The following is a 15,290-nucleotide window of genomic DNA, read 5'->3' as shown; positions in this document are numbered from 1 at the left end:
CATGACACTTGTGTCAATATGTCAGTGTTCCAGGGTTGTCAGTTTAACCAGAGGGCTGTGGATATACGTGGGGCTCTGTTGCCTTAGGAAATGTCAAGGCAGGGGAAATCATTTGCCAACTTTGACTCATAGCCAATATTTCAGCCTGTGGGGTGGGTCCCCATGAGTCCTGGTCCCCATGAGTACTGGTCCCCATGAGTACAAAGGCTATTTTAGGCTTAGTGGTTAGTGTAAAGGGCCATCCACACCAAGGACGATAACTATAACATAACTATAACGATAACGTTGGCAAGCAACCACACCAGCTGACAATTTATTGTTCTGCAATACACCTGTCAATCAACTGATCAATGCATCCAACTGCAGGGCTGTAGGCGTTTTAATAAGGTGGTAACACACCATCAGTGGAGGCTGCTGAGGGGAGGACGGCTCATAATAATGGCTGGAACGGAGCGAATGGAATGGCATCAAACACATGGAAACCATGTGTTTGATATACTTGTGTTTGATATACAATTCCACTTATTCTGCTCCAGCCATTCCCATGAGCCTGTTCTCCCCAATTAAGGTGCCACCAACCACCTGTGACACCATTACTTCTTCAATATACAGTACCAGTCAAAAGTTTGGACACACCTACTCATTCAAGGGTTTTTCTTTAGTTTAATATTTTATCAAAACTATGAAATAACATATATGGAATCAAAAAAAGTGTTAAACAAATCCAAATATATTTTAGATTCTTCCAAGTAGCCACCCTTTGCCTTGATGAATGTGAAGAGTGTGCAGAGTTGTCACCAAGGCAAAGGGTGGCTACTTTGAATAATCGGGCGGCAGGTACCCTAGTGGTTAGAGCGTTGGACAAGTAACCCGAAAGGTTGCAAGATCGAATCCCCGAGCTGACAAGGTACAAATCTGCCCTTCTGCCCCTGAACAAGGCAGTTAACCCACTGTTCCTCGGTAGGCCAACATTGAAAATAAGAATTTGTTCTTAAATGGCTTTGCCTAATTACATTAAGGTAAAAGCAAATCTAAAGTATATTTTGATTTGGTTACTATAAATGCTGTTTAGCCTTCTTATCTTTGACATAATCTCATTGCTTCCCACTCATCCTTTTTCCACGTTCAATGAAATTACGTTAGTGGAATAGACGTTGAACTGATGGCTGTGTCCAGTGGGTTGTCTCATTGCTCAAGTGGTTTGCAAGTGGTTTCCATTTTTTCTAATGATTGTCAATTCGTTTGGATTTTCTTTTTCACTGTGCTTTTCTCTCTGCAACCATTTGCAATGCATCAATGCAACAATGTAATGTATCATCACTGGCTAAAGTGATCACACCAATGCACTCTTTGTCTTTAACTTTCCCCTAACGGTTAATTTGGCCTAGGCCTATTTTACGTTCAACAGTTAACAATAGAAAGCCTGCTTCTCTCCACCAAAAGGCTATTAAGCACATTTAAAAAATGCATCTCCTTTTGTAACCTATAGCTTTTCCTGGGATTTCACGTGAAGCGGAATAGTGGAGAGGCTTGCATAGTCATTAGCCAATTGTACACGGGAACAGTTGGAAGAGAGAGGCTAGAGATGTGTACCCGAAGTAAGAAGCTAAATATTAGCTAGATATTAGGCCATTCATTAGCTAAATAGTAGGGCTATAAATATTTACATGTCAAAGTGCAAGAAGAAAAGTTTACAGATAATTATATGTTTTCTCCAGTTGACGCTCAGCAGTCCCGGACACGCAAAGCGCCACGATCGATCAGGCCTATTGTTGTCTAGGGCTCTAAACTGCAGTGAAGTAGGCAAATTTTAATTATCGCTCAAACGTCCTGTTTTGGATGCTTATGCCTGATTATGCAACCATTTGGATAAATTATGGGTCTATTCTCGACAGTTTACAAGGTCCAGAAAGTTACATTAGCAGGCTACTCATACGGTGTATTTTCATCACACCATATCCCCTCTCTCCTTTCAAACGGTCCTATTTTACATTGAGCAAAGGGCAAGCTGAAATCTCTCCTCGATAGGCTAGTAGTACTGAATCAAATCTCAAATTAAGTGTACAACAAGTTGTTGTAGTCTATCTTTTCCTGTGACTCCAAGAGCTAAGGGGAATATATGTAGCTGAGAGGCAGCAGAGAGGACAGCTGCGTAATTGCGCAAAGGGAACCGTGAATACAGACTAAAGATGAGTAGCCTAAATTAGTTTTCAACCCATCATTCGTTGGCTAAATATTAGGCTTAATACCGAAACGAATAGCCTATACTGAAGTAAATAGCCGATACCCAATGAATTTCCACAGTGAAATATTTTTTGAATCAGATTATGAAATGACAGGGAGCCTGTGATAATCTGCTCTCGCAGTCCCCGCGGGCACGCAGCTCGACAAGAAAAGTATCATACCTAGGCTATAACAGCAAAATGCATTTCATGTTTTTTCTTCTAGTGTGTAAATTATAATCTAGGCTGTTTAAACTGCAGTGAAAAAAGCCATTTAAACAACCGCTAAAAAGCACTGTGTTTTGAATGCATGTTTCGTCCGAAATAATAAAGTAGCCTAGGCAACCATTTGGATCGGTAATGGATCAGTAATGGGTCTTTTCTCGACAGTTTACAAGATCCAGAAAGGCACATTAGACTTTAGTGTGTATTTGTCAGGCTGTATCAGCGGTAACAGATAGGTCTATACCATTGGAAGATTGCCTTCTTATGCGCTGTTGGTCATGGATCATTATTCCCCCCAAGTATTCCCCCCCTAGGAAGCTCTTTGCAACCTTCTCCTCCCTCCTGAATCCTCCTCCCCCTCCCCCCCCCCCTCCTCCCTCTCTGCAGATGACTTCGTCAACCATTTTGAAAAGAAGGTCGACGACATCCGATCCTCGTTTGCTAAGTCAAACGACACCGCTGGTTCTGCTCACACTGCCCTACCCTGTGCTCTGACCTCTTTCTCCCCTCTCTCTCCAGATGAAATCTCGCGTCTTGTGACGGCCGGCCGCCCAACAACCTGCCCGCTTGACCCTATCCCCTCCTCTCTTCTCCAGACCATTTCCGGAGACCTTCTCCCTTACCTCACCTCGCTCATCAACTCATCCCTGACCGCTGGCTACGTCCCTTCCGTCTTCAAGAGAGCGAGAGTTGCACCCCTTCTGAAAAAACCTACACTCGATCCCTCCGATGTCAACAACTACAGACCAGTATCCCTTCTTTCTTTTCTCTCCAAAACTCTTGAACGTGCCGTCCTTGGCCAGCTCTCCCGCTATCTCTCTCAGAATGACCTTCTTGATCCAAATCAGTCAGGTTTCAAGACTAGTCATTCAACTGGACTGCTCTTCTCTGTATCACGGAGGCGCTCCGCACTGCTAAAGCTAACTCTCTCTCCTCTGCTCTCATCCTTCTAGACCTATCGGCTGCCTTCGATACTGTGAACCATCAGATCCTCCTCTCCACCCTCTCCGAGTTGGGCATCTCCGGCGCGGCCCACGCTTGGATTGCGTCCTACCTGACAGGTCGCTCCTACCAGGTGGCGTGGCGAGAATCCGTCTCCACACCACGTGCTCTCACCACTGGTGTCCCCCAGGGCTCTGTTCTAGGCCCTCTCCTATTCTCGCTATACACCAAGTCACTTGGCTCTGTCATAACCTCACATGGTCTCTCCTATCATTGCTATGCAGACGACACACAATTAATCTTCTCCTTTCCCCTTCTGATGACCAGGTGGCGAATCGCATCTCTGCATGTCTGGCAGACATATCCGTGTGGATGACGGATCACCACCTCAAGCTGAACCTCGGCAAGACGGAGCTGCTCTTCCTCCCGGGGAAGGACTGCCCGTTCCATGATCTCGCCATCACGGTTGACAACTCCATTGTGTCCTCCTCCCAGAGCGCTAAGAACCTTGGCGTGATCCTGGACAACACCCTGTCGTTCTCAACTAACATCAAGGCGGTGGCCCGTTCCTGTAGGTTCATGCTCTACAACATCCGCAGAGTACGACCCTGCCTCACACAGGAAGCGGCGCAGGTCCTAATCCAGGCACTTGTCATCTCCCGTCTGGATTACTGCAACTCGCTGTTGGCTGGGCTCCCTGCCTGTGCCATTAAACCCCTACAACTCATCCAGAACGCCGCAGTCCGTCTGGTGTTCAACCTTCCCAAGTTCTCTCACGTCACCCCGCTCCTCCGCTCCCTCCACTGGCTTCCAGTTGAAGCTCGCATCCGCTACAAGACCATGGTGCTTGCCTACGGAGCTGTGAGGGGAACGGCACCTCAGTACCTCCAGGCTCTGATCAGGCCCTACACCCAAACAAGGGCACTGCGTTCATCCACCTCTGGCCTGCTCGCCTCCCTACCACTGAGGAAGTACAGTTCCCGCTCAGCCCAGTCAAAACTGTTCGCTGCTCTGGCCCCCCAATGGTGGAACAAACTCCCTCACGACGCCAGGACAGCGGAGTCAATCACCACCTTCCGGAGACACCTGAAACCCCACCTCTTTAAGGAATACCTAGGATAGGATAAAGTAATCCATCTCACCCCCCCTCCCCCTGAAAAGATTTAGATGCACTACTGTTCCACTGGAGGTCATAAGGTGAATGCACCAATTTGTAAGTCGCTCTGGATAAGAGCGTCTGCTAAATGACTTAAATGTAAATGTAAGTAGTCCTCTAATTCATGTGGCCAACAATATGCTCACACAATGCCCAGCTATTCAGCCAAGTTTAGCCTGTGCTCTGCCTCCTCTTCATAGCCCCGTACAAACCATCCTAATCTAGCGAGCTCATATTCTGTTTTGCTACAACACAATGTGAACTCGTGAGAGCACAGTGGTTCGTTCGAGGGTCTCCTCTCCGAGCAGACTTGCGGACCTAGAACCAAGAACGCTTCAATAGAACTCGTTTTTATTGGTTGTCAATAACAATGTTTCATCGTCATCGGAGGGACAGGGGGAAAAATCGCTCTGAAAGTCATCCAAACGATAGCTCTTGTTATCGTTCTCCAGTCTTTTTGTAGTTGTCGTTATAGTGTTAACGTCCCTGGCACTTGAATGATATATTTTAAATTTGTATTATTGTTATCGTCATAGTTATCATCCTTGGTGTGGATGACCCTTTAGGGTTAGGGAAAATAGGATTTTGAAAGGAAATACATTTTAGGTCCCCACAAGGCATAGTAAAACGTGTGTGTGTGAATGAGGTTCGTGTGTGTCAGTTTGAGCGAAAGGGAAGATTTCAGTATGAGAGGAAATGGGAGATATTCATTGTCTCTCTTTTTGAGACATCCTCCTTCTGTGTGATGCTTCTGTCATCTCCCAGAGCAACCTGTCATCTCCCAGAGCAACCTGTCATCTCCCAGAGCAACCTGTCATCTCCCAGAGCAACAAAATAACCTCTTTGTCTTTGAGGAAGGATTGAGACCTAAAGTGGTTTTATTCCCTCTGTGAGCTGCATTTATTAGTGACGGGTGTCAGCATCATTGAAAATTGAATGTGTGAAACATTTTGGCAGTATATCCTCACTGGTGGCAACAAGGCTGCATGTGTTACATCACAGCTTGAAGGTGACTGTTCTTTGAATTATTTTACATAGTGCACTTGAGCACTACTTCACTTGAGAAATGCATTTTTTTTCGCAGTGGCTTTTAGGTAGCTGTCCTCTTGGTTGATCTGGGTAGTCGGATAGTTATTGATATTCAATGATAATCTGTGCTGTTGTGTGGCGTGTCCTGCTGGATTGTAGCACCAACCACTGTGTTGTCATTTTCCCTAATGTGTATTTTTTTAAGAGAACGTGTCTTGTTTACTGTTGGCCCATACGACTTTGCACAGACTTAAACATGAACTACTGGCTTTGCTACGCCGCTGTTTGCTCGAGGGGTTTGACTGTATGCCACTACAATCTTACCCTGGTGCATGTACCGTCTGTTGGCCACTAGAGGGCAGTGTTATCCTTGGAAATACAAAAGCGTCCTAAGAGAAAACCCAACTAGATCCATCCCATACTGTACTTAGTGATTCTGTGATTCTGGCTCTGCATTGACACAAAATAATTATTTGGACAAATTCACTTTAAAAGTCTCTAATGTCGTGTATTGTCACTTAAATCTTGTATTCTCTCCACAAAGGTGTCTCACTTACTCTGTCACACCTCTCTCTCCTTTCCTCTTCACCTTATTTTCTCGTCAAGTCTTTTATTCAGTTCGCCTCAGCTCATAGACGCCGTCTATTTTTGTCACCAATTGCCTGTCGAGTCATTAATAAATGAACAGCCTTTCATTAGTGACTATGAACATTGTGTCACTGTCACATCCTGTATAGACTTGATCATGACAACAAAGTGATACGCAAGGACAATCATTTCATTCAAAGTGATGGATACTTCTTCTTCATCATCTGTCAATCTTGCCGTCCCCGAGCTCAGCTCTGCCCCCTTGACCCACCCAAAGGAAGAAAAGGAATGTCTAGCTTAATCTGTTATCCTCAATCCACTTGTTCCCTGCTGGAGATTACACGACTAGGCCCTAATCCCACACATCACGGGGCGAAGAGAGCATTTCATTTTTTGACAGGGGCACAGCGGTAGGTAAGGGTTACCTTGGGGGGAGGCCCAAGCCATGTTGTCAGTTCTCTTAATCCCCTCTCATCCCCTGTAAGCTTTTCTAAAATGGACGTGGTATAATCCGTTCCGTACTCCGACCTATCGCCTCTGCAATTCTCGTTGAAATACTCATAGAGTAGGATGGGTTTGACATAGTGGCACCCTTTACGCTGCATGGGTGCCTTCTGTTGGCTAAACGTTTGGCTACGTTCTGAACGCCATGTTCTCTCAACTTCCTCTTCTCTTTCTCTTCTCTTCCTCTTCTCTTCCTCTTTTCTTCCTCTTCTCTTCCTCTTCTCTTCCTCTTCTCTTCCTCTTCTCTTTCTCTTCTCTTCCTCTTCTCTTCCTCTTCTCTTCCTCTTCTCTTCCTCTTCTCTTTCTCTTCTCTTTCTCTTCTCTTTCTCTTCTCTTCCTCTTCCTCTTCTCTTCCTCTTCTCTTCCTCTTCTCTTTCTCTTCTCTTCCTCTTCTCTTCCTCTTCTCTTCCTCTTCTCTTTCTCTTCTCTTCCTCTTCTCTTCCTCTTCTCTTCTCTTCCTCTTCCTCTTCTCTTCCTCTTCTCTTCCTCTTCTCTTCCTCTTCTCTTTCTCTTCCTCTTCCTCTTCTCTTCCTCTTCTCTTTCTCTTCTCTTCCTCTTCTCTTCCTCTTCTCTTCCTCTTCTCTTCCTCTTCCTCTTCTCTTCCTCTTCTCTTTCTCTTCTCTTCCTCTTCCTCTTCTCTTTCTCTTCTCTTTCTCTTCTCTTCTCTTCTCTTCCTCTTCTCTTCCTCTTCTCTTCCTCTTCTCTCTTCTCTTCCTCTTCTCTTTCTCTTCTCTTTCTCTTCTCTCTTCCTCTTCTCTTTCTCTTCTCTTTCTCTTCTCTTTCTCTTCTCTTCCTCTTCTCTTCCTCTTTCTCTTCCTCTTCTCTTCCTCTTCTCTTTCTCTTCTCTTTCTCTTCTCTTTCTCTTCTCTTTCTCTTCTCTTTCTCTTCTCTTTCTCTTCTCTTCTCTTCTCTTCCTCTTCTCTTTCTCTTCTCTTCCTCTTCTCTTCCTCTTCTCTTTCTCTTCTCTTCCTCTTCTCTTTCTCTTCTCTTCCTCTTCTCTTTCTCTTCTCTTCCTCTTCTCTTCCTCTTCTCTTCCTCTTCTCTTTCTCTTCTCTTCCTCTTCTCTTCCTCTTCTCTTCCTCTTCTCTTTCTCTTCTCTTCCTCTTCTCTTCCTCTTCTCTTCTCTTCCTCTTCTCTTCTCTTCTCTTCTCTTCTCTTCTCTTCTCTTCTCTTCTCTTTCTTCTTCTTCTCTTCTCTTCTCTTCTCTTCTCTTCTCTTCTCTTCTCTCTTCTCTTCTCTTCCTCTTCTTCTCTTCTCTTTCTCTTCTCTTCCTCTCTTCTCTTTCTCTTCTCTTTCTCTTCTCTTCCTCTTCTCTTTCTCTTCTCTTCTCTTCTCTTTCTCTTCTCTTCTCTTCTCTTTCTCTTCTCTTCTCTCTTCTTTCTCTTCTCTTCCTCTTTCTTCCTCTTCTCTTCCTCTTCTCTTCCTCTTCTCTTCCTCTTCTCTTCCTCTTCCTCTTCTCTTTCTCTTCTCTTTCTCTTCTCTTTCTCTTCTCTTCCTCTTCTCTTTCTCTTCTCTTCCTCTTCTCTTTCTCTTCTCTTCCTCTTCTCTTTCTCTTCTCTTCCTCTTCTCTTTCTCTTCTCTTCCTCTTCTCTTTCTCTTCTCTTCCTCTTCTCTTCTTTCTCTTTCTTCTTCTCTTCTCTTCTCTTTCTCTTCTCTTTCTCTTTCTCTTCTCTTCTCTTCCTCTTTCTCTTCCTCTTCTCTTCTCTTTCTCTTCTCTTCCTCTTCTCTTCTTCTCTTCTCTTCCTTTCTCTTCTCTTCCTCTTCTCTTCTCTTTCTCTTTCTCTTCTCTTCCTCTTCTCTTCCTCTTCTCTTCTTCTCTTCCTCTTCTCTTCTCTTCTCTTCTCTTCCTCTTCTCTTCCTCTTCTCTTTCTCTTCTCTTTCTCTTCTCTTCCTCTTCTCTTCCTCTTCTCTTCTCTCTTCTCTTCCTCTTTCTCTTCTCTTCTCTTCCTCTTCTCTTCTCTTCTCTTTCTCTTCTCTTCTCTTTCTCTTCCTCTTCTCTTCTCTTCTCTTCTCTTCTCTTCTCTTCTCTTCCTCTTCTCTTTCTCTTCTCTTCCTCTTCTCTTTCTCTTCTCTTCTCTTCTCTTTCTCTTCTCTTCTCTTCTCTTTCTCTTCTCTTCCTCTTCTCTTTCTCTTCTCTTTCTCTCTTCTCTTCTCTTCTCTTTCTCTTCTCTTCCTCTTCTCTTTCTCTTCTCTTCTCTTCTCTTTCCTCTTCTCTTCCTCTTCTCTTCCTCTTCTCTTCCTCTTTCTTTCTCTTCTCTTTCTCTTCTCTTCCTCTTCTCTTTCTCTTTCTTTCTCTTCTCTTTCTCTTCTCTCTTCTCTTTCTCTTCCTCTTCTCTTCTTTCTCTTCTCTTCTCTTTCTCTTCTCTTCTCTTCTCTTCCTCTTCTCTTTCTCTTCTCTTCCTCTTCTCTTTCTTCTTCTCCTCTTCTCTTCCTCTTCTTTCTCTTCCTCTTCTCTTCTCTTCTCTTCTCTTCTCTCTTCCTCTTCTCTTTCTCTTCTTCTCTTCTCTTCTCTTTCTCTTCTCTTCCTCTTCTCTCTTCTCTTTCTCTTCTCTTCTCTTCTCTTCTCTTCCTCTTCTCTTTCTCTTCTCTTCCTCTTCTCTTCCTCTTCTCTTCCTCTTCTCTTCTCTTCTCTTCTCTTTCCTCTTCCTCTTCTCTTTCTCTTCTCTTCCTCTTCTCTTCCTCTTCTCTTTCTCTTCTCTTCCTCTTCTCTTCCTCTTCTCTTTCTCTTCTCTTCCTCTTCTCTTCCTCTTCTCTTCCTCTTCCTCTTCCTCTTCTCTTTCTCTTCTCTTTGAGGTATGCCAATTCATGGAAGTGCTTAAGAATAGTGATGTATCAACAGAGTGGACCAGTACCGGTTGGAGTCTCGGCTTTACTACTCTTCCAGGGTAGCACAATATAGTTATGTTGCACACAGTCTGACAACCAGGCTAGAGTGTGCTGTGGACCAATTGCATGACTCGTATTGTGCCAAACGCACCCAAATCTTGAAAACAAGTCCTGTCAGTGTTAGAACTGCACTAGATTATCGGGTTATAAATGTTGGATTGAGTTCTGTGGCTTTCAGCCAGCTGGCCACCTGGATAAGTGAGTTTGTCCCCTGATTACATTAATCTTTCAGGTATTAGCATTGAGAGCTGGGGCTGTATGCCTTGGCATGGTATGGAACAAATAGGCCTCAATGTAACCTAACACATATACTCTTAAATATACGTAAATCACTCATGTTCCAGGCATTTAAAGAATCAGGACACACACGTGTAGCCGCCCCACAGACGGCGTCTTAGGGTGGATTAGTCCTTTTAAGTGGGATGAAAAAAAGAGAAAGCGTAGTGAATTGAAGTCAAATCCTCTTCCCGACTATTTTTTAATCCTCTGTGTGTGTGTGAGTGTGTGTGTGTGTGCGCGTGCGTGTTTTTTCCTGAACGTAGCCTATGTGTGAGATTTAATTGTGTTTTTGTGGAGGGTACAGTGTGTGTGTGCATTAGTGGCCAGAGAAGGAGATAGGATCTACTAGGATTACTGTATAAACCCTCATGTCTGTCCGTAATAGATCAATTCATGAAATATTGTATTACATTACATCTTATATATTGGGGTGGGCCAGTAACCGAAAGATTGCTGGATCGAATCCCCGAGCTGACAAGGTAAAAATCTGCCCTTCTGCCCCTGAACAAGGCAGTTAACCCATTGTTCCTCGGTAGGCCGTCATTGTATATCATAATTTGTTCTTAACTGACTTGCCTAGTTAAATAAAGGTTGAATGAAGAAAATAGATCAAATGGTGCTAAGACAATTGAGGGTGCAGTGAGTAGTTACAAAGGCAGTCGCAGCGTAATAACACACTGTCCAACATGACCATGTTGCTATGTCACACAGTCTGTAACTCCAGATGTAATGTATATAAATGTATATCAAATAACTCTAGTTTGTTATGTGTAACTACTGTGTAAAAAAAAGTGCCATGTGTCCTCTGATCAGATTGTTAAAATAAAAGCACACACACACACACACACACAGGGCGTGAGCCAGATGATGGTTGTGTGGGGACCTATAATCCTCAATACAGTTTTCCCTGTTTTTATCCGTGTGGGTGATTACATAGAGGTCCAATCCCTTCCATGGGCCACGCTCCTGTGGTGTGATGGCTCAGAGATGAATGACGGGTGGGCAGGGCGCTAGACTGAACACTCACTCGTGTGCCCACAACACAGTACATTACTCTTTAGACTGCCGTGGCTGCTGTCCACCTTGCTAACCCTGTATGCCAACACCAACCCAGCTCCAGTCACTGACTACCGACCAGGTAAGGGTAAGGGCATCTGGTGAGGTAGGGCAGGATAGGATACGGTTTTAAGAGGAAGGAGTAGTGATGATTTGTCTTGGAAGGCCGTTGAGAAATGAGAACCTTGGATTTATGTTTCACACGTGCAGTACAGTTGAAGGCTTCTTGCATAGAATTAGGAATTAGAACTAGAAATGAGGAATTAGAAATTAGAGTCATTTTATAGGATCTCTATGGTTCCTTGTAGGTTTGAGGAGGAGCAATTGATATACATGACGTACCGGTGGGGTCACTGTACTGTGTCTTTTTGGTGGGGGTATCAGTTACAACCTTGTTGATGTTTTCATACTTTGAATGAATAAAAACAACGTTGATTGGATGCCTGATTCTTACTGTATTCATGAATGAAGCTTGATTTTGGCTGAATGAGAAACAGACTGGCAAGCGATCCATGTTTCGGAGTGTTTTGGCTGTTTTAACAGTGTAAATACCAGATGCTGTGTTGGTAGAAAAAGGCTTTATGCCTTAACTTCTTTCTGAGCTGATAAAAGTACAGTATTGAAATGTCCACAGGGTTACTGCTGACATCCGCTACAGGCGTTGAAACCCAATCAACATGTTGCATTTCATTTCATTCAACCCTACTGAAACGGTCATTTCATTCAACCCTACTGAAACAGTCATTTCATTCAACCCTACTGAAACAGTCATTTCATTCAACCCTACTGAAACAGTCATTTCATTCAACCCTACTGAAACAGTCATTTCATTCAACCCTACTGAAACAGTCATTTATTCAAACCTACTGAAACAGTCACTTATTCAAACCTACTGAAACAGTCATTGATTCAAACCTACTGAAACAGTCACTTATTCAAACCTACTGAAACAGTCATTGATTCAAACCTACTGAAACAGTCATTTATTCAAACCTACTGAAACAGGGCTCTGTAGGTGGACAGCTACATATGGCCATTAAGTCTGATTTCATGCTCAGTAAAATAGATTTTTCACGCTCTTGTGAAGTGAAATCACTGTGGTTGTCTTATGTAGGAATGTGCTCAAGCAAATCATGCAATGAAGTGAATTTCTACGTGTGTGTTTATGCATTACGCATTCTCTTTTTTCCATCCCACTTAAAAAGACTAATCCACTCTAAAATTCATTCTGCATTTTCAATCCCCTGTATAACCTAAGTCATTTCATATACAGGATAACATGTGGCAGGGGGAGGGGTGTGTGTGCATCATTATGTGTGTTTATGTTTTGTGTCTCTCTTTCTGTCTCTCTGTCAGGTGTGTGTTTCCTGTGTCTGGTGGATGTGGTGCCGGTGAAGAACGAAGATGGCCTGGTGATCATGTTCATCCTCAACTTCCAGGTCATTTCAGACGACAAAGAGCCCAACCAGGACCTCAACCACAAGCTTCCCCCCTGGCTCCCCACAGGTAACCCCAAGCTTCCCCCCTGGCTCCCCACAGGTAACCCCAAGCTGCCCCCTGGCTCCTCACAGGTAAGCAACCCAAGCTTCCCCCATGCCCCCACAGGTAACCCCAAGCTGCCCCCTGGCTCCTCACAGGTAAGCAACCCAAGCTCCCCCATGCCCCCAGGTAACCCCAAGCTGCCCCCTGGCTCCTCACAGGAAGCAATCCAAGCTTCCCCCATGCTCCCTACAGGTAACCCCAAGCTGCCCCCTGGCTCCTCACAGGTAAGCAACCCAAGCTGCCCCCTGGCTCCTCACAGGTAAGCAACCCAAGCTTCCCCCTGGCTCCCCACAGGTAACCCCAAGCTGCCCCCTGGCTCCCCACAGGTAACCCCAAGCTGCCCCCTCACAGTTAACCCCAAGCTTCCCCCCTGGCTCCCTACAGGTACAGGATGGCCTCTCCTAATCTTCTCTGATCTCTCCCAATGTCATATTGTAGCTGTTCTCTGAATTGATTTGAATGGAAAACATTAATTTAACCCTTGTCTTAAGGGTCAAAAATGACTCGCCGCTATGTTTAACAGCAGAGAAAATCCCCTAAATTATTATTTTTTCAACTTGAAATTTGATGACTTTTCCTAGAGTGACCCCAACATTAGAAAAAGTGAAACATCGCCTTTGTTCATATTTCCATGAAAGCTGTACACCACCAGGGCACAAAGATTGTTTTAGGGGCATTTTTGACCTGGCAGTTATAAAATCATTTACACACCACAAAAACCACAAAGACACACACACTCACACAATAAGAAATTGAGATTATGTGTCATACTGATTGAACTCAGCCAGCAGCTCCTGAAGAGGAAGATCCCCATGGTTGGCACAGTTAGAAAGAACAAGCTTGAGCTCCCCCCTGCCCTCCTCGCAACAAGGGGGAGAGAGGCCTTCTCATCAAAGTTTGCCATCACCCCCACCACCACTGTAGTTTCTTACCTCGCAAAGAGGAACAAGAATGTGGTCCTCCTGAGCACACTGCACAAAACGGCTGAGAACAGTGATCGTGAAGACAGGAAGCCAGCCATCATCCTGGACTACAACCTCAACAAAGGAGGCGTGGACAACATGGACAAGGTGATTGGAACTTACATCTGCAGGAGGATGACTGCCCGCTGGCCCCTGGTCATCTTCCATAACATCATTGATGTGTCCTCATACAATGCCTTCGTGACATGGAACATGATCAACCCTAGCTGGATGCCTGATAGGCCGAACAAGAGGAGGGTGTTCCTGGAGCGGCAGGAAAAGGCACTTGTAACCCCACACATTCAAAGAAGGGAGCGCCTCCCCCGCACAGCAGCCTCTGCAGCGCTTGTGAAAGCTGTTCAGGGGGCTGCTAAATCTTGTCCTGATCCACCTGAGGCTGCCGCTGGGGCAGGCAAGAGGAGGAGATGCCAATTCTGCCCCCCAAAGAAGGACTGTAAAGCAAATACTATGTGCTGCACATGTGAGAAATACAGCTGCAAAGTCCATGCACACACACTTGCATACTGTCCAACATGTGCTAATTAGAGTTGATTGATTTATGTTCTTCACGTTTTTGTTTTGTATCTATTATCTTATCCTTATTTATTGGTGTTGTTTGCCCCCACCCACAAGATGTATAATGGTTCAAAAAATGGGAGAAGACTAGTATTTTGTTGTTGAATTCCTCATTGTACAGTATATAAGAATATATCACTATGTTGCAAAAAAAGTTCAGGACTGTCATTGTTTCCCTTCAATAATGTCATGTTCTGACCTTAGTTCCTTTGTTTTGTCTTTTGTTTTAGTATGGTCAGGGCATGAGTTGGGTGGGTTGTCTATGTTAGTTTGTCTATGATTTTCTATTTCTATGTTTAGCCTGATATGGTTCTCAATCAGAGGCAGCTGTCAATCCTTGTCCCTGATTGAGAACCATATTTAGGTAGCCTGTTTTCCATTGTGTTTTGTGGGTGGTTGTTTCCTGTTTCCTGTTTTTGTTTCACCTTTCAGGACTGTTTGTTTGTCGTGTTTGTTGTTTTGTCTAGTGTTGCATATTTCATTAAATAATATGAACACTTACCACCCTGCACCTTGGTCCTCCTCTCCTTCCCCAGACGACAAGCGTTACAAATAAAATCATTCAAAACTACTTTATGCATCTCTTGCAAAAAATATATATATTTACACCTATGCAGTACCTTGATCAATAATAATAATAATAATAATAAACCTCTACTTTAGTAAAGAAAACAATGATGCCAGGTGTGTTGTAATTAAAGCTAGTGGTGTCCACTGATTAAATACAGTCTTTCTGCATTGTGAAGAGGGAAAACCCACATATTCACAAAGTTTGTGGTGAATGACAGGTTGTTTCTTCACACAAAATAGATTTTGCATTTAAAATTCAATTAAGCTGCTTTATTTTAGGGGTGAAGGCATGTCATTTTTACACTTAGGATAAGGGGAGTGTACGGAATGTTAAGACTGCACAGGGGTTAAGTAAAATGCTGAAAAATATACGCTGAACAAAAATATAAACGCAACATGTAAAGTATTGAGCTGTTGCCAGTGAATTCAACGTTAATTTCTCTACCATAAGCCACATTCAATGCAGTTTTAGAGAATTTGGCAGTATGTCACAACCGCAGACCACTTGTAACCAAGCCAGCCCAGGACCTCCACATCTGGCTTCTTCACCTGCGGGATCGTCTATGGGGAAGGGGGTGGGGTGCTGAGGAATATTTCTGTCTGTAACAAAGCCATTTTGTGGGGAAAAACTCATTCTGATTGCCTGGGCCTGGATCCCCATTGGATAGGCCTGGCTCCCAAGTGGTTGGGTCTATGCCCTCTCAGGCCCACCCATGTCTGCGCTCCTGCCCAGTCATGTGAAATCCATAGATT

At 44.2% G+C, this 15,290-nt stretch overlaps 2 protein-coding genes across 2 annotated transcripts in view; one reads left to right on the top strand and one right to left on the bottom strand.

Moving 5' to 3' along the window:
- Positions 1-8,917, bottom strand: part of LOC135572129 (uncharacterized) — a gene marked incomplete at its 5' end in the record, with an annotated part of 32,478 nt that extends 23,561 nt beyond the window's left edge. Inside the window, 2 exons of the mRNA XM_065019156.1 lie at positions 7,515-8,389; positions 8,722-8,917. Coding sequence (XP_064875228.1) covers positions 7,515-8,389; positions 8,722-8,917 — 1,071 coding nt within the window. The remainder of the gene's footprint in view (positions 1-7,514; positions 8,390-8,721) is intronic.
- The window catches only part of kcnh2b (potassium voltage-gated channel, subfamily H (eag-related), member 2b), a 317,198-nt gene that overhangs the window by 193,630 nt on the left and 108,278 nt on the right, over positions 1-15,290 (top strand). The window contains exon 4 of the mRNA XM_065019434.1: positions 12,244-12,393. Within this exon, the coding sequence (XP_064875506.1) occupies positions 12,244-12,393 (150 nt within the window). The remainder of the gene's footprint in view (positions 1-12,243; positions 12,394-15,290) is intronic.

The sequence above is a fragment of the Oncorhynchus nerka genome, linkage group LG6 (genome assembly GCF_034236695.1).
Source record: "Oncorhynchus nerka isolate Pitt River linkage group LG6, Oner_Uvic_2.0, whole genome shotgun sequence".
In the NCBI taxonomy this organism is placed as follows: Eukaryota; Metazoa; Chordata; class Actinopteri; order Salmoniformes; family Salmonidae; genus Oncorhynchus; species Oncorhynchus nerka.
Note: the sequence above shows the minus strand (reverse complement) of the source record. Positions and strands in the feature narration are given on the sequence as shown.